The sequence below is a fragment of the Odontomachus brunneus genome, unplaced genomic scaffold (genome assembly GCF_010583005.1).
Source record: "Odontomachus brunneus isolate Ranch 3 - 2012 unplaced genomic scaffold, Obru_v1 Obru_scaffold_047, whole genome shotgun sequence".
Classification (NCBI taxonomy): Eukaryota; Metazoa; Arthropoda; class Insecta; order Hymenoptera; family Formicidae; genus Odontomachus; species Odontomachus brunneus.
Window position 1 is genome coordinate 1,249,681 of NW_022639497.1, and position 19,618 is coordinate 1,269,298.

The 19,618-nt window shown below is 38.4% G+C and overlaps 1 protein-coding gene across 2 annotated transcripts in view; it reads right to left on the reverse strand.

Moving 5' to 3' along the window:
* Positions 1-1,764: 1,764 nt before the first annotated feature.
* The window catches only part of LOC116844895 (elongation of very long chain fatty acids protein AAEL008004), a 54,097-nt gene continuing 36,243 nt past the window's right edge, over positions 1,765-19,618 (reverse strand). For both annotated transcript variants that reach the window (XM_032817022.1, XM_032817021.1), the window contains exons 2-6: positions 6,457-6,564; positions 5,466-5,737; positions 5,067-5,250; positions 4,811-4,926; positions 1,765-3,003 (exon numbers count right to left, since the gene is read on the reverse strand). In XM_032817022.1, the coding sequence (XP_032672913.1) occupies positions 2,749-3,003; positions 4,811-4,926; positions 5,067-5,250; positions 5,466-5,737; positions 6,457-6,553 (924 nt within the window). In that variant the 5' untranslated portion in view covers positions 6,554-6,564 and the 3' untranslated portion in view covers positions 1,765-2,748. The remainder of the gene's footprint in view (positions 3,004-4,810; positions 4,927-5,066; positions 5,251-5,465; positions 5,738-6,456; positions 6,565-19,618) is intronic.

Below are 19,618 nucleotides of genomic sequence, written 5' to 3' on the forward strand. Positions count from 1 at the left end.
CCCCCTCTCCCCCTCTCTCTCTCTCTCTTCTCACCCCCTTTCTTTCTCTCTTTTTTTCCACATATATTTTTTCACCACCGATAACAAGTGATCAGTACACGATTTACGCGTTGCGCAATCACTGTAAAACTATATAATTAGGCCGCGCGATATTTAGATAGATAGATCGCGAAAAACATTGTCGTTTATGATGCAAACTCCAAGAGAACATTAATCCATCTTCCCGTTTCCAAGTTTGACATGAGAGATTTGGCAATTATACTAATACATTCATTACTGTTCATGTTCTTCAAATTTTGAACACGATGACAAACGATGAATCCAAGTAATTATTACACATAATCACTACTGTTAATTTTTTTACTGTGAACTGCTCGGAAACGAGGTGCTCACTGAGTACGACCGAGCTATAGAAGTACTCTTTACTGCGCACGGAGCAATGTGTGTGTGTATATTTCGCATTGCAACATACTTATGAATTAGACATACTTGTGAATTTATTTATGAATCGTATCAAATCATCCAAGTCAATTTTGGATTCTCAATATTTTATACTTGTGATAACAATAACACGCAATAGAGTAATCAATGAACGATTACTGCCGAGTCTATAAACACTCTACATGAGTATTTTTTTCGCGAGCCATTTATAAGCGCCGTTCACAGTCAGAAGATTAATTAATTGCTGTCTCGGCGCTGATCCTTCTCGAGAACCGTGACGTTCGGTCGACCTGAAGCTCCGTAGAAACTGTACGTATGCATATGACACCTACGTAAGATGATGTCGCGAAAAGCACCAGTTTCTACGAAGCGACACGATGCACGCTGTGTATTTTGAGCGCTCAAAGTATAATCTTTGCGTAGTGTGGTCAAAACGCACACTATGATACTTTTTTATAAATATATTATTACAAGTATAGATAATTATATCTATTTTATATTTTCTCGCGATGAAATATAGAAATTGTAGTATATATGAGATAAAGACACAATAGTTATAAATAAAGTAAAATGTTGTTTCGCGTATATCAGAAGGATACAAAATTAATTGATTAATTGATTTTGTTTTAAGTATATGGAGAATAATCCGCATATACTGTGTAGAAATAGCTTTTGGCAGAGAATCCACGCATCTGCGAATCAATGCGTGATTTGCGTCAATATATATATATACAGGGTATCTCACACTCTCCTCCGGGAATTTTGTGGGAACGTAAAACAGGTTGCGGTAAACATAAAAGTCCTATACCGTTTTGCGATATTCGCAATAATTATCGAAATATTAATTGTAGAAAACTTGTAAATGATCTTGCAGAATATAGTAAATAAGTTATAGTAGCGATGACTGCCATCGTGTACTTATACTTTAGGTCAAATTGAACAAAAAAGTCCTCTACCATTTTCCAAATAATCACATAGATTTTTAATTATTAATTAAAGAAGATTATTGCACGATTTTGCGTGATAATACACTCATCTTCTTTAATTAATAATTAAAAATCTATGTGATTATTTGCAAAATGGTAGAGGACTTTTTTGTTTAATTTGATCTAAAGTATAAGTACACGACGGCAGTCATCGCTATTATAACTCATTTACCATATCCTACATGATCATTTACAAATTTTGTACAATTAATATCTCGATAATTATCGCGAATATCGCAAAACGCGAATATAGGATTTTTATGTTTACCTCAACCTACGTCCCCACAAAATGCCCGGAGGAGAGTGTGAGACACCCTGTATATATGTGTGCGTGTGTGTGTGTGTGCGTGCGTGCGTGCGTGTGTGCGTGTGTGCGTGTGTACGTGTGTGCGTGTGAGCGTTCGAGCGTGTGTGTGTGTGTGTGTGTGTGTGTGTTTTGCGTGTGCGTGCGTGTGTGTGTGTGTAAAAGCTACATTAATCCTTTATATGGAAGACAAATTTGAAGAAAACAGACAAATTTCAAGAAATGTTTATATGTTCAAATGAAGTAAGTGATGTTTCTTGAAGTTATACTGTTTTCAAAATATCATTTTGAAAACACATTTTTTCCAACCATTATCATCTAGTGGCAAAAGTCGGAACTAATAAGACACCGACGAATAAAACAGAGATAACTAGATATTGCTCCAAAGCAAAAATACTAAATAAATGCATCGTTCGTTCTTGCATACAACTCATGAAAAAACGATGTTACTTAAGAGCAATATTACCAGATAAAGGATTAAGATCCGAACATACACGCGACAACATATGTTTCCATATATGAAGTAATAATGCGCTGTATTCCGAGCTATTAATTTATATGTAATATAAATAAGCAAGCTCTAATAAGCGGACTCTGCTTGCGGCCGTTCATCGAATTCACGTGTCAAGCAGCAATGTGGATAAAGACGTGCCATATACTAATTAGACATCTTGATATCAGCTCAGCCGTTCGATATGACTTTAATGTCGCACGCGTCAAGACACACATCAAGCAGATCGTTTACATTCCTGTGAAAGATTAAAAAATGCAGAATGGTCAAATACGTTCTTTGTTCGTGAATGCTTGGTGGTCTCTCAGTTATTCTTTTCTTCTTTTTTTTTAATTGATTAATTCTTCTCGTGTGCGATGACCCCAGAATAAAGTATTTCGTAATTTTGGTACTAATTGATGAGATGAAAAACTGGATAAGAAACTGCGGTGCGATTTAATGTTAGTAGGGATAGCAGCCGTGTCGCCTTTCATTGCGATCGCGTCTCCTTTCTCAGTTGTTCTCGATTAGTCGCTTTTCCCTTTTCCGTTCGGTATCTCGTTGTTGCTCACTTTCTCCGCGACGTCGCTCGCTTTGGCCGAGTTTTGAGTCGGCGACACGCCGTTTTCCTTCTTGGTAGTGTAAGCGTTATTGTAAAAGTCCGCGAAGAGGAAGTAGAAGAACATCGCGTTCGGCAGGATCAAAATCATCGACCATCTCGGGTACTCGCAATCGTAGAACAGCAGTTGTATATTATGCAAGAAGGCCAGACAAAATTGACCCTGTCGAATAAACAAATGTTGCGTTTAGTTCATAGATACGCGCTATGTTCGCTTGTGCTGACTGATCGATCAAACGAGTGGAAACGAACGTTACGATTTCATGTGTACGAAGGAAACAATTAAAAAAAGTTTCCGGCAAATCTCACTATGTTAAAACTTGGTTAAAATTCAAAAATAAAGTAATGCATCTGAATTGAGACTAACCCCTTTTCTGCTTTTTCCGCCTCGTTCTTCTGTTTATTTTTTAACGTGACCAATGGAACCATTTGACCGGTTTGATCGAGCTGAAATCTCATACTCTCTTGAAGCGAATCAATAAAAATGTTTCTGATTGAATCAATAAAATAAAAATAGATATCAATAAAAGAAATCAATAAAAGTATTTCGCCAATGAGCAGTGCATATGTTCACTAATTTTTAATAAAAATACTTCTACTTTATTCTCTCATTAATTTTAACCAGTGAAAGTAACATTTTACTGTACAAAATCTATAATAAGGTCCCTGAGGGTAATATCGCCAGATTTTAATATGACTAATTAGCTGTAAAAGATGTAATTTGCACAGAAAAATTCAAATCAGATTAGTATGTTTTTCTTTATATGTTATTAGAACACCTGACACAATTGCCGTTCTAAAAGCTGAAGCGTGCAGCTCTCATTCTATGAAGTTTATGTGTTTGACGACAGACGCTTCGTACTGGGCTCCGGTAAGATTGTTATTGTTCTCATGTTTATTAATTTATAATATTAGTTGGATAATTGATTAATATGCAGTTCTTTATGCTGATTCTAATAACGATATCGAAATTTAGTTTACTTTAATCAATAATGTAATATTACGAACATTTTTATGAAATGACACGTGTTACTAATATGGCCACTCTTGGCTATATTATCAACCTACAGTGCCATAACCTATAATGCTATATATGATTGAGTATTATTAAAATATTTTTACTTTTCTACTTTTAAATATAAATCCTGATCTTCCAAAAAAGAAGCGTGGTGAATCGACACAAGAAAATCTGTCCAAGGAAAATTTGTCTTACACAGTATTTTTTTGTAACATGTTTTTTTAAATAAATTTTACTTCTTTTTTTATAAAATTTTATTACTTCTATTACAAATTGCATTAATTATGATTAATGGTTGAAAAATTCAATTTTAAAGATATAAGAAAAAGTGACCATATTATCTTCGTATGCTTTTAATATGATCAAAATGTCGATTTTTTAAAATGAGTATTTTTCTTATGATTTGAATTGAATGTCTTCTTTCATGATTTTTTTCTAATTGCCAAAGGTCCAAAGTAAACTGTAGCGCAAGTGGATTTTGAAAATTCCATAAAATAACAGCTGAAGAATTTTTCAAACCTTAGCATGGCCATATTAGTCTTAGGGACCTTACACGAACTTGTTACATGCTGTACCAAATTCAACTTTCTGCGTCTGTGACGATGGAATTAACAGTTTTCCATGCGTCTTATGTGCAATGGCATTGTCAAAGTTTGCAAAAAGCAATCAATGGGAACAATTGCTACTACTAACTGATCCCTTCAACGAAATTTTATTGATGGCAATGCTATACTTACAACTGAACCACCAGTTATAAATATAGCATTTCAGTGAAGAATATACTGATTACGCTTTTGAGTGTAGACATCAACTCGCTCAAGAATCTGCGAATCGCCAGCGCAGAGCATGGGTGAAAATCTCTAGCACGGTAACAGCCAGAAAATCGGTTCTTTCCGCTTTTCGGGAAAGAGATTTCACCGGCAGCTCGTGCGCAATTCGTTCGTCTCATTACCATTTGCAGTGTAGTGATGTACTTCTTCCACCAGAGGTATTGTTGATACTGAGGTAGTAATGCCGCCAGCAGATAATAAGAGTACATGATGATATGCACGAAACTATTGATGATTCCTGCAAGCAAGCACGTGCCGAATCAGCGCTTAAACGATTGTTGTAACATGACATGGTGACATCTCGCGTGTCACATTACGAGGAAGATTGAGGAAAAGTGCGACGCGTCGCCTTACCTTCCTTCTGGTTCTTTTACGCACCTATAAAGATGCCGTGGCCCCCGGGATAATATTTTGTGGCGCCCCATGACGCCATGGGCATCACAGTGTGATGGTACATATGGAGAAATGTGATTTGCCTTTCCTTCTTGCGCAACACGAAGAACACCGTGTCCAGCAGTTCCGTCAGTTTCGCCAGAAAATAGATATAAACTCCTCTCGCAACCTAGAAATATCGCGCAAGAAGTAATTTGTTTTTGAGTAACGACGTCGCCCATCTCCCTCTCTTCCGTCAGCCAATTAGTGAGCACGTGTAAGATAAGAAGAGCACGCGATAACATTTCTTTAGTTATATGGTCGATAGATCATTAGCAACGGGAAGTCGGTTCTATCTAATCGTGGAAACGTCACGAATTAGCAGTACTTTTGTGGTTTACGTACTCTCAAGGCATCCGGCGAGTACGAGAAATCCACTGGCTGGCATTTCCAGTTGTAATCCTTCAGCCACGCGCCGTCCAAGCCCTCCAAAAACAACCAAATGCTGATAAGAACCTGCAGGAAGTTGTACAGTACTAGGACGTTTTTTAATTGATATGGCTTTCGGTGTTCCATATGTCTCGGGCCCCATGACAGAACGAAGTACAGGTAGCCAATTAAGATGCTAGCGGCGGGCACGGGCGACGATATGAAGACCCACTCTCTCGTCCGGGGATCTGAAAGGGATTTGTGCACAATGCAATCGCGTCTAACGGCGGCTGTTCAGTCCAACAATCCAAGCTCGATCTGCGCTTTGTATACGTTCAACTATGTTTACATGTTTTCTTATTTTCCATTGTAGACCGAGTCTTGACAATAACTTTCGCGTCTTTCCTTCTCCGCGTCAAATTTATCTTCGCCCCAAAGTATCACACGAGAAAGCCTAATCTCTAAGGTGCATTCGTCATTATTAATAATGACGCGTGTTTTTAATTAGTCAGCATTTTCCCGACTCCTTTCGCGTGCGTTTAGGGAACAATTGTTCGCCAAAGCGCAGTGAAATTGTACATTTCATCGCATGGCAAAATAAAAATCATCACTCTTCTTCTTTTCTTTTGTTATGCTCTAATTTTAACTTTAGAGAAGATTTCCATGAAAATACATGCTTGACTTTTTTCGAGGACGCGAAACGAGGAACACATCCTGTATGGGGAGTGAAAAAGTAAGAAAAATCAAGTGTTACGCTATTATTGAAAATTACGGAATCGAAATTATTATGTGCGCGCGACTAGGTTTTATTTGTGCCCACCGTGAGCAAGAAAGTACATGAAATTACGCCGCACTACCGCGAATAAACGTGTAATTATGTGCAGTGAACGCCCTGTGCGCGTTATTCTTATAAACCGATCATCAGTCATCTTCGGGATGTAATAAGTCTTGTGTAATGCGAACTTACCAGATAAATCGTGGAACACATGGTGGTAAAATCGTACGACGGAGTTGTTGTAGATGTTAGACATCCTGTCGGCCGTCAACGACGCGCTGGCGTTCATCGAGAAGTCACCTGAAAAACCAAGATTAATTTTTAAAAGAAACATGACTCTCGATCCACACAATGGTAACATATTCTCGCGTTTCCAAGATAAATGTTGTAGACACGCAAGTTTTGTACATATCGAGCGCACGCGCGCGTGCACGCGATGACAATTCGCACGAACGCACAATGACCCAAGATCTCAAATTCGTGGTCAAAATATGAAATCGTATTTCAGTTTAGACAAAAGTTGGTATCCTGGGATTTATGAGGTCGCTGATTACGAATCTGAGGTAAAAATATCAAAAAACAAAATGGCAGATCTAAATTTAATAAATAATTTGCGTTATAGAAGCTTAAATGTTTATAATTAAAGATGAATAAGTTAAAAATTAACTTGTGCTTATTATATTATATTAACATTGAAATAAGAAAAAAATATTACAAAATTTCTAAAGGCAGGTAAAAGTATTAGAGTACTTAGATACATATCCGGACTTAGATACATATATTTACATTATAGGAGCTAATTTTTGTCATCTGGATTTTCATTAGACATGTCAGACCTTTTTTCTATTAGAGATAACGTTCGTCCTCTTGTAACTTCCATATTAACCATTAGGTGGAATTAATAATTTTATAACGTCTGGTCAAAGTTTTTAATTTTTTTGTGATAATTTTCGCAAACTTGCTATATATGGATCGGATATGATCATAAGCCGCAAAAACACATCCTCCATAATTTTTGCTCAAGACCACTTTCTCGAGAAGTCTTCTCGAAACTTTTTTATATATTTGTTCATTACTTCTTGAGTGTCTTCGGACATTTGTCATATCGGTAGTAAAACAGAGGCTACAATTTTTGGTCCGTGAATTAATATGATTCACGTCATTATTCACATCTTACACCCATTGGCATGAGATACGCCACGGATGTTCGTTATAACTATATTTATCATCCTAATGTCATCCAAAGCGCCTGACAAGATGATGTAGATAAACCAAAACACAACACGCATAACCTTTAGTACGAAATTCGACAATTTAAAAGAAAATTTGCTACTGCGTAAACACGAAAAGATCTCATACAAATATATCTGTTTATTCAAGGATCATAGCTCAAAAAAGGTCAGATATTTTTTTCGAGTGTTTGCTCGAAAACAGGAACTAATGGCTTAGGTAAATAGAACTCCTCATATCTCTGTTCGCTGTTACTCCAATCTTTCTTCATTTCGTACACGTTTGTCCAAATTAATACCGAGGCAAGCGAGTTTAATAACGTTTAATCTAAAGTTACACAATTTTTAAATATTGTAATCGAAACCGAACGGTATAGAAACGTGTTCATGTTTGCAACTCTATTCAAATGGATGCGGTTAAGATTTCTTCTCCTGCCAGCTATAAAGTGACCCTACAACTAGAGTGGCAGCTAGTGACAGCTGACCTTTGCAAATTTTGTAGATAAAAGTATAAACTACAAGCCCGAATAAGAAATTTAGCGGGATTTTGCAGGACTTATAACTTTTTGTCTATGAGTTTAAAATTTTCAGAGACATTTTAACCGTTTCTTTTCCGTAAGCAATATTGTCATTATATTATATTCAACCCGACAATTTCGGCTAATCCAATGCACATAAATATTCTACTGACCTCCAGGAACAGCATCTATCTTGCAGAATTCAAATCGGTTAATGTTTTTGGAAGTTAAGCACTTCATAAGTAGACCTTCGATTTTTTACTAATGCGCACAATATATGCTGCTCGAAAGAAGCCAACTTTGAATTGAATAATAAACTTATGTATAAAAGATAAACACTTCTCTCTTTTGGTTTTTAGTAGTCATATTATCACTATAGCAAAATCAATAATTGAAATTCCCTAGATCAAACTTTCATTTTTGGAGTTTTGACCACGTTTTCAGGAAATTGTACCACTGGGGACTTCGCGCCATGCGTGCGAGTGATCGATTTTCAAGTTTTCTTATAAGTATCGTGCATCTGCGCGTCACCGTTATGCTCAAATAAAGTACCCTGATTCGCGGTTCGCGATCCACCAGAAATTCCACCCTTTTACATCGCCGTTAAAGCGGCAAAACTCTAATTAGTTACACGCTACATTCTGTTGCACAAGATTTGCCGAGATTGCTGAAATCTACATTCTTTAGATCTGCGTGTGAGCTGATATTCAGATCGATCCAACGCAGCTGTAATGAGACAAAAAAGGAAGAAAAAGAAAGAGAAAAGACGGCTCATTTTCGCAGTCCGTAATGACAGGTTTCTCATTGCTACTTGCTCAATGGCAATGTTACGCCGTTGAAAAAGCACGCGCGATCGTGAACATTTAGCGTGACACGTATCCATCTCGTCAAGCCTACTTTTTTTCTTCGTTTTTTTTCTCTCCTTCCTGTAGTGCTAAGAGCGACGACGAATTACTTTGATGCAACGAACCGATCGACCGGTTCATGTTCGCCGATACTCTGACGCCTTAAACACCGCGCGAAAAGAGAGCGCGATTCTTTCACAAGCGAGTTGTTCCACTTGAACAACACTGTTGCTGTCAGATCCAGTGCATTTCTTAAAAATCCTACGGTCTAACACAATCCACCGCATGGATCATCTCCGAGTCGAATGGTCGGACGTGAAAAAGATAGAGGGCTTTTTTAGCCTCAATACATATCTTCAGGGTCGATTTTTAAGATTCTCATACTCTCGAAGCTTTTGTGCGGTGTGGAAATATGCTCAGCTTGCCTCTCGCGTTAGTGCCATGTCCTTTGTGAATTTGTTTCCTTAGTTTTGGAAACAATTCCACGAGAGATGCCAATCCAAAAGGCAAACCGAGAATCTGTTTTTTTTTTGGAGCAGCTCAATTGTTACTTATTAATACTTTATTGGAATTAACATTTTATGAATTTTATTCTTGAGAGATCTCCCAACAAAAGTACAGTCAAAATTTACCTGCTGTTTACATAGAACAAATTAATTCCACAATGTGGTGTATCGAGAATTAAGGGATATAAGGATTAAAGGATGCAAGGATGCAAATTCGCCACGACTCTGTCACGAGTTAACGTACATCGTCCGTTCGTGACGCGAATTGCAAATCCGCGAGACATTACTTCGCAGAGCTTCAAAATGATATTTCCGCGTGTACTTCTACGGCCGTACGGAGAAACGATTTAATAATCCCATTTTTTAACGATTAAATCTGATTTCCATCAATAATGATTATCGCGAATAACCAATAACCTGTATATATAAAAAAGTGGCCTTGTCATAGCCAGTTATAGCCAAATTGTCTAGATACCAGAAATTAGCTAAGATAAACAAACGGCTAGCAAATATTGCGATATCGCACATGTTTTGTATTTAATCAATATAGATGGTAGAGATAGAGAGTTTCTGTAGAGGCAACAATGATGTAACCTTTTAGCTAGTAAAATTGTTTCGTCACTTGATTTACACAAAGTTATTGCAAACATACATACTTAAATAAAGGATTACAAAAAATGCTTCGCTAACTCGACTAACGGAAGTGTTCAACAATTACACATCTCAATCGTATTAATGAATGAGTATTAATAAATCGGTATTAATGAATTCATATGGGTCGACTTGCTCTCCATTCTTCCTTAATACTCTCTTTGACGGACACTTTATCAGAAATATCCCACATTCCGCGAAATATAAAATCAAAACGTGAATTTAATATAAGTAGCGAATTAAAATATATTTGAGAAAGATATGTGTGTCTGACAAAACCTATAATACGAAAGAGAAAATTTTTACGTAGTATGCTTTCGAAATACCATCGTAATGTTTTTTTTACTTTGTTAAAAGTATTTTTTGTTTTAAGAAAGAAGCAAAATCAAATGACTTCACGTTTATTATCATATAATAACAGTCATCATCTCATGATGTTACTCGAAACTACTAGCCGATCAATAAAGTGTCGTCGTGGATCTCCTGAATTCTATTGTCCACATCATATAATTATTATTTCATCGCGGCCCTTAGCTCTAAATACAGAAAGAATTTCTGGCGGTAAAGTATATAACCTGAATCCAACATTCGATGAGTCGAATGCGGAATAGCAGACTTATTGAGAAATACGAAACGTATTTATCGAGGTAATCGCGCAAGTAATGCCAAGACTGACGATCAAAAAGGTGAATTAATATATTATTAGTACATACATTATTAGTAATATACACTTTTATTCTACAACAAATTACATACGTATAATACATACGATTGTAATTACAAGATTATCTATCCATTCGTAACTGCGAAGTCACCCGCTCGATCGATCGCTATAAGATAAAATCGTGACTGTTCGATAACAAATCGTCTAGAAGACTGTCTAAAGTCCATGGGACAAAACGCAATGCAACTGAAGCATTATTTATATTAGAAACCCTGTTTTTGTACCTCTTAAGTACACAGAGCGTAACAAATCTTAGAAGCTACGCGTGTCTTATTGTCTTCTATTTTAATGTAAAATTAAATCAGAAAAAGTATAGAAAAAAGTAAAAGAAGAAGAGAAAAAATTAAAAAGTAAGAAGGAAGGGGAAATCATACACGATGCTACCATAAAATACATTTGGTAATTGGCGCATTGATGCCAACTTAAAGCCATATTCTTTGGGCATAATTAATCTAATCAAAATTTAAAGGATATCAGGCACCACAGAAAAGCAAACACAGATCAATCGAACTAAGAGAGGTCGAATCACAAACGAAATGAGAGAGAATAAGAAGAATGAAAGAGCGCGCGAAAAGAGCGCGATTTTTTCACATGCGAGTTTTTCCACTTGAACAACACTGTTGCTATCGGGTCCAGTGCATTTCTTAAAAATCCTAAGATCTAACACAATTCACCGCATAGATCATCTCAGAGTCAAATGGTCAAACTTGAAAAAAATAGAGAACTTTTTATCCACGATACGTATCGTCAGGTTCCGTTTTTAAATTTCTTATGCTCTCGAAGCTTTTGTGCTATGTGGAAAATAGTCAGCTTGCCTCTTGCGTTGGTGCCATGTCCTTTGTGAATTTGTTTCCTTAGTTTTGGAAACAAATCCACGAGAGATACCAAGCCGAAAACCAAGCCAAGAATCTGTGTTTCTTCTTGGATTAGCTCAAACTATTCATTGGAATTAACATTTTATGAATTTTATTCTTGCGTTGAGAGATCTCCCAACAAAAGCAAAGTCAAAATTTACCTGCTGTTTATGCAGAACAAATTAATTCTATAATGTGGTGTATCGAGAATTAAGGGATGTACGGATTAAAGGACAAATTAGCAAATTTGTTAATTCGATAGGAACACGTTTACTCTCTTTCCCCGATTTCGTCAAAGATCCAGCCCTCTCGCCACGACTCTGTCACGAGTTAACGTACATCGTCTGTTCGTGACGCGGATTGCGATCCGTGAAACATTACTCCGCAGAGCTTCGAAATGATATTTCGCCGCGTGTACTTCTACGACCGCGCCATTACGGAGGAACGATTTAATAATCCCGTTTCCTCAACGATTAAATCTGATTTCTGTTGGTGCCGACACACTTTCCATGCTTGTCTGACGTACATGCACTTGGCTCCTTGTGATTATTAGTGTTGTTAGTGCTATTATATCCGCGTACGCCGCAACCAATGCAACAACCATGCACGACTTTCCACGGCGGAACCAGGTGGAAACGTTGCCGATGCGATCAGTGAATGACTGACCGACCCGTACGACTTATCACTAGAGAGTAAGAGCCGAAAATAAAAGGAAGAAACGGCGAACGGCGTGATTACAGTAAAGACTTGAGTACGAGCAACCAACCGATCGTGACTCCATCACGCTCAAGTGATTTTACATGAAAAGACGCTATCGAGTATTCGAGACGTAACCAGGTTCCAAATGGAACCAAGGAAGCACCGTCACAAATCTCTCGTTGGTCTTCACCCTTTTCTTTTCTCGCGCGGCAATTATCCGCAAAACGTAAGGGGATACTTTGGAGGAATATTGACGTCGGCGACAAAGAGATGATTGCACGTGAGAAGAAAGTAAAAAAATAATATAAAGGGTGTCTGACAATTATTGACACATCCGTTGCGTACGTATAAAATTCGTCGAGCTGAACACAAAATTCTTCTATCATTTCGCAATGTGTTAGAGGACTTTTTGTTCAGTTTGATCTGATGTACAAGCAAACGTCACGACTTATCTGTCATATCGCGCGTCATCATCCGCCGATCTTCTTTTAAAATTTATATGAAAAAAATACTGTAATATTTTCTGTACAGAAAGCAAAACGCGCTCATGTAAGCACAAGATTTTTTGTCTCCCTTCCTTTCTTCACAAAAATTAAACTAAACTATCATGATTTTTCTTCGTTCGCGAGAGATAACGCAGATTACTTCCTCATTATTCGTGATTGTAATAGCATCATGTTTCAGTCCATACGGCCGTCGCATCCTCAATTTCTACGTATTGTGTATTTTCTTAATGATTACGCTGTGCGTGTCGTAACGCATTCCCTTCTTGTCGTCTATTAGCGGTGTAACTTTCGTGTAACCTTGCAATCCGTGCGATTCCACCTTGTGCGCTTCAAGAATGGTGGGTTAATCACCGCATCGGACATTCTCTAAAGACAGCTTTGCACATATCTCATTACGAATATTCGGCACGGGACGACTCTCGGCTGACCAACTTCGAATACGCTAATAATCGTCTGTCGTTACCACGTCGAGGCTTACGACTACTCACGCAAATTATTACGTGACAATTGTCGAAGAAACATTGACACACCGTCAAGTCTGATCTACAATATGCTCTTTGCGTTCTGTTTTTTATCTTCTATCTTTTTCTGGCTTAAAGCTTAAGGTTTGATTCAGAAAGAGATAAAGAGAAAGAAGCAGGAAGCAAAGAGCATATTGTAGATCAGGCTTAAGAATCATAAGAAAGCGAAGAAAAAAACAAATCGTTTAGATAGCATTGATAAAATGCGACCAGAGTCATTAGATACAATACACGCCAAGTGCGGCTTCGCGATTGAGTCGATTTACCTCTTCCATCTCTTTTCCCTTCGTTATTATATGTTTCTTCGTTATTATACGTCTCATTCAATAGAATTGAAACATCCCGTTGACCGTCGAATTAAAAATAGCCGCTCGTCAAGTCATCGAGTAACGCTACGTTAACACGATAACTCGACTTTTTCGTGACAGCAGCCTGCTAGAGCCCATCATCGTTCAGCGGAGCTCGGCATTGCGGCTTACGAAAATCATAAAATCGCGCGAGCTTTCGCAAAGCCGAACATTACGACAATTGTATAATGGCTGGGAGATCGGCCGATGCAACGTCGTTAAGCTTACGTAACATTTTTCATTTTAGGACGTAGACAACCGGTTTCAATGTTCATCTGAGTACACCTATCTGCTAACGTGATTCCACATAATTTACCTTCGCGAACTTAGCCTTTCGAGACCTTCCCTCCCAACCCTCCCTCCAAGTTGACGCAGTCATTCTTCAATTTGCCACTTTTCCTCGTCGTCTCATAAATCATAATATTAAATGCGAAGTGCGAATAATCAAATCGCACGTGCAACTCGCTGAAATTACGTCGAGAATTGATAGCTCTCTTCTTTTGTACGCACAATTCAAACAGAAAAAGTGATCAGCGTTAGATGAGCAAATTGTGATTACGTTTGCTTAACATTCGACTAGTTCGTCCAACTACGGCTGCTATGAGGAGATCGTGAATCGCGCAAAGATCGTTTACGTTGATGTACGTGATATAAATGTAAAACTACTTGTTTTCTCCCGCAGATCGTTTAATTTTCCGCGTAATGACTGATATCGTCGGAAACGTTGTGATAATATGGGAATCAAACGCGTTCTTGCATCCACGATTTAAATCCACGATGATTCACGATGTGGAAAACGTTCCGGAACTACGATCGCGATTCCGCCAAAAAAAGAGATATCGATACGCGCACGGCTATCCTAACAATTTTTGCTATCAATTATCGGGCTCGCGAAACAGGTACGCGCAATTAGCGCTTTCGTTCTATTTGTTATCGGCATTGCTACACTCCCTGACACGTGAGTTACCGAGCCGTCGCGTTTTACATAATAAACCGCTGACGCTCTCCCCCTTGGCCGCCGTTGTCCGTCTCTTCGTCAAGATAAACGACCGACTCTGCGAAACCGACAATTGCTTCAGAGCCATAAGAATGACCGACAATAAATTCGCGTTGCAAAAGACATAGAGACACACACAGCGGTGATTTGTTCTTTTAAACGACGTACCTCAACCCCCTTCATTCTTACTCGAGCAGTTTAACGTACAAGCGAGCCTTTAGCGCAGGGAAGATCGAGTCTCTAGGAGCAAATTGACAAGTAAATTACCATAAAGTTTATACTTAATGGAGGAGCATATTCTTCTTTATAGTATAGATGTACGTGAAATGATTTATGATAGAATTTATCATTGAATGTGATATTCACGAACACTTTCAAAAAACTGGATGCAATGAGTAATTTTTTTTTTTATTTCTATGTATTGATTCGTTTGTTTTGGAATTTCCATTTGCAATTCCTCTCTAGAAAGTTGCAAGAATTTACTTAACAGTTACCACATAATTTATGAATATAATCTCTATTGTTCCAAATGACCATTCAGGTTAAGTTAACTCAAATCAAGTGGGATTAGTTTGTCACGCGTTGCCAGACCGTCACGTGACTATGACGTGACTTACGCAAGAGCAACATGAAAGCATACGCAATGGTGTATTATGTTATAGATGTCACGACAGAGTGAGTCTGCATATACAGTCCTACAGCTAAATGTTATTACTACAAAGTTTATGAGAAGTACTGCCTTCTTAGTACAATAAATGTTTATTGATATATTACAAGATATCACTAACTTTGATAAAATACCTGAAACCTTAAAATAGAAATAATTTGTTTCCTCTACATAAAAGCCATACGACAACCAATCCTGAAATAGACATTAACACTTGCACGTTTAATTTTGTTTTAGGTTATCCTGAAAAAATTGAACTGCAATGTTCACAAAACGTCGGAACCAGACACAAGGAAGACGCAATCCAAACTCGGAAGATAAGTAAATTATTTTGCTTAATAATTTTTTTGTGCATAAATATATACATAATATTTTTTCTTTTACCTAAAGACTGCACCTATATAAAAATATGCACAATATAAAAAAAATATTCTTTTTTTTTCAATTACTATATGAAAAGTATGACTATTAAATCTCGTGCCTCCCCTACTTGCGCGCAAGCCGTTGTACCTGCGGGTGTGTCGCGTTCGCACGCGTGCATCACACGCGCGCGATCCTATCTCCCGTCAAAAGACCGACTCGCAGTTTCACCTGCTGTTGCGACACGTGTTTCCTTCGCTGTTTCACTTTTCCCGCCTATCACTACTACGCTCATGCCGATTTACGTCCCTCTCTTTCTCTCCTCCTTTCACACGCCAGAGGACCTCTTCGTCCGCTTATGACAAGTGTTCTGTACGGTCAGTCAGTTTTCACCCTCCTCGTTGTTTCCTTAAACGCACCTAACTGGACGTGACTTCGTCTAATTGGATATTACAGACTCTGCATTAAGATTTTCCACTCCAATTCAACTCTGGGCCGTTGCGCCACTGAAGTAGCTGCGCGATCGCTTGAAGATATCAGCGTTTAACTATATACATTGCAACATCTCAGCGCCGCGGGATTAGATTGTACAGGCTGCTGCTATGTGAATGAGCAATCGTGCATTCGCGCCGTCCTTTATCGGCGGATCACGTTCGTGGCGTTACCGCGAACGTTCACGGTCAATGACAACGACAGGTAGTCGATCTGCGCCGTGAACGTGCGTGCGCGTGAGAATTTCGCAAATCGAAGGAATGTCGGAGAAGAATCCAAGCCGCATAACCCAAGATCAAGAACTCACTGAACTTCGGCTTAACTTTCTTCGCGACCTTAAAACAGGTTATCGTTAATGATGATGTACGACATCCATTCCAAGTCCTTTTATATCGTACACTCATCCTAGCTCGTACTTTCATCCTGGCGCTTTTACTCTTGACATTCATAGACACGTATCAGCACGTGCATGATACTTTAAAGTCTACTTTTCCATAATTTAACGCTTCAGGTTGCAGCGGAACATTTTTTATCTTTAATGGACCAAGGAAATGACGCGTGACGGACTAACGAACGTAACGAGCAGCAGCGAGAGGGAAGAATCTCGCCCGAAAGGACGAGCTCATATCGTGCACGACGGAGATTTCGATTTCATCCTCCTCGACATCCGATCCTCGCTCGTGGACGATGAACGCGCGCTAGGAGTCGCGCGAATGTATGTCACTGGGAGCTCACCGGTTGCTCTTCCTGCCGCGCAGCGTGTTTCTGTGCCACGCTGATCCGGAGGGCTCGAATACCGGTTTGCAAGTAAGTCATGCACCTCTCGCTCATAATGCGTTTACACTGTCTGCCGCACAACGCGGGTTTACTGACCAGCGGCGTTCAGGGACGGATATATACCTCGCATCTTGAGAAATTTATCTTGCGCGACATGATAAAAGGCTACGATGAATTATGTCTATGTGTATTCTACCGCGACGATTAATCATTCGAGGTCCCAGTTACTCTTAGCTTTTCTTCCCGATCAAACCACAGAAATCCGGCCACTTCCGGCCGTATATCTCGCGTAGTTCTCGTTTGTTTCGATATTTCGACATTCAGCCAATGCAACGAGTCATTAATAGTGGTAATTTCATTAAAAAATATATGCAAATTAATATATATGAATTATAAAATTATATATAGCGACACGTAAATTATTATTGTTAGCCTTTTGAGAGCGAAACATTCATTTCAAAGAGCTAAAGTGGAGCTAAGCGGAGGGGACAGAATACTTTGGACTGTCGTATATCAATTGATGAAAAATGAAAAAATGAAGAAACAAAGAAATACTGATGAATCGATGAAAAAATAATTCGTTGAAGGATAGAAAGCAATTGACAAATAAAATATTATTTTTATTATCGTCCCTGAAATATATTGAAAGAGCGTATTCCTGGGATCAATTTAAGCAAGAAACTTCCTACAACCACACATAAAATTCACCATAGTTACACACAGACGTTCTAGGCTGAACTAGATCTGGTTTACCTTTCTCGGTCTTCTGAAAGAAGCCAGTGGACACCAGACCTGTATTAATACGTATTAATGACGCATGTCGGCAGATAAGAAATCACGAGGTTTTATCAAAAAGACAATCACAAGGTTCTTCGTGTCACTACTCTGTCCATTTTTAAATCCTAATACGTGACGTATGATAGAGTCGAAGGATGTCAATTTGAACAATTTTTGTGACATTTATTTTTACTCAATAATTAATTTTAATCTTTATAATGTTTGGTTTATATTGTTTAATTTATGTCTTAAATTTTTTCTTCTCAATAATAAAGCAATTACAAAATTGTGGCTCAATTATTAGTTTTAAACGCTTGTGCCTAGGTAACAATTATAAATTTTAATCTATGTTTTTTATAGGAAGTTTTCGGTTTAAATTGATTCTAAGAGCACGCTCTCTTATTACGTACAATTCGACATAGGATATCCTGTGTATAGAGTTGAAAGATATACAAGGTATACTTTGTATACGCGGTTAAACTCAAGAAATGAAGATATATACAAAATAACCAACATATAGCTGTGGAATTAAATGTATGATGCAATCTAATTAGATGCACAAGAAATCAATGGGAAATCATCCCATTAATTCTTAATAAGTTAGATTCTTCCTGACGTAATATTGGTAGCGCTTTATACTACATATCGCGTTATATAAAGCTAGGATCGCATGACACACTATTTTAAGTCTGTTTACATATGCATGCTGACCCCGACAAGTTAGAATCGTATGATACATTATTTTATGTCTGTTTACGTACACTGACTGTTTACGTATACTGACTCCGGCAAGCTCAGTTCACTGCATAAATATTCAAGCGCCCAATAGCGATTCATACAGTAAGCTAAATTGCCGATCAACATGTATATAAGAAGGTATGAAATCGTGCGATTCCAGCTAAAGACGATGAAACATTTCAACGACAGTTTTAAACGACATCTTATTAACAGTTCTCTTTGTGTTCCTTACGACAACTGTCCGTTGAGATTATTATTATGAGAGAGGATTACTCGGACGTGCAATTTCATCGCCGCTATACATACAACGTCATTTCGTCGTGCCTGTTGGCGTTGCGTTATCCCGTAATTTCACGGTCGTAGAGTCAAGCATCGTGCATCTCGCGAATACGAATCTACGCATTGCGATTCCTCCCGGGGAGATCATTAAACTAATATCGAAATGTTGACCGTATTTTCTCCCGGCTCGTTACCGAGCGCGAGACACCGTCCGCGAGATTTACGGAATGCTTAGATAAAATGAGACGTTTATTCCCGTCCGCGTCGCAATAGGCCTTCAGCGATAATAAGGCCCTAATGATAATGACGGAAATTAAAAGAGATATAGGCGAAAAATCGAAAATGATCGGAAACCTCGACATTGCAATCAAAGGAAACCCGTTCCAGGTAATTACCGTTGTCACTCTCATGCTAAAGCCACCGATATCCGACCATGTTTTTCGTGACAGCGCGCAATTGCCAAATTATAGAGCCGCGATTTTTCGACCGCAGAGACGGCTACTAGAAAGGCGCTGGCGTCACCTCACGCGTTGCAATTTCACGGCGAAGGGAGGACGATGTGGACGAATGAGCGGCATCCTCGGTGCAGTATCGTAAAAGATGATGTGCAACGCTGATCGTAAAAATAATAGAAAACTTGTCGCAACGCGACGTGGCAGCCAATAAATCTCCGACGAAAGAATGATGACTTTCGATGACGCAATGATGTTGCCGAGTTGCCAGGTAAATGGTCCGATCGCGGCGGTTTGTACTTTACACATGGAGAAGTCGTTGTCAGTTCGTTCCCGTAAACGTCGGCTAAGGTTAAAATTCAACTGACTAAGTCTCTACTTATGCAAAATAAATCAGAAACTCAATAGGAAACTT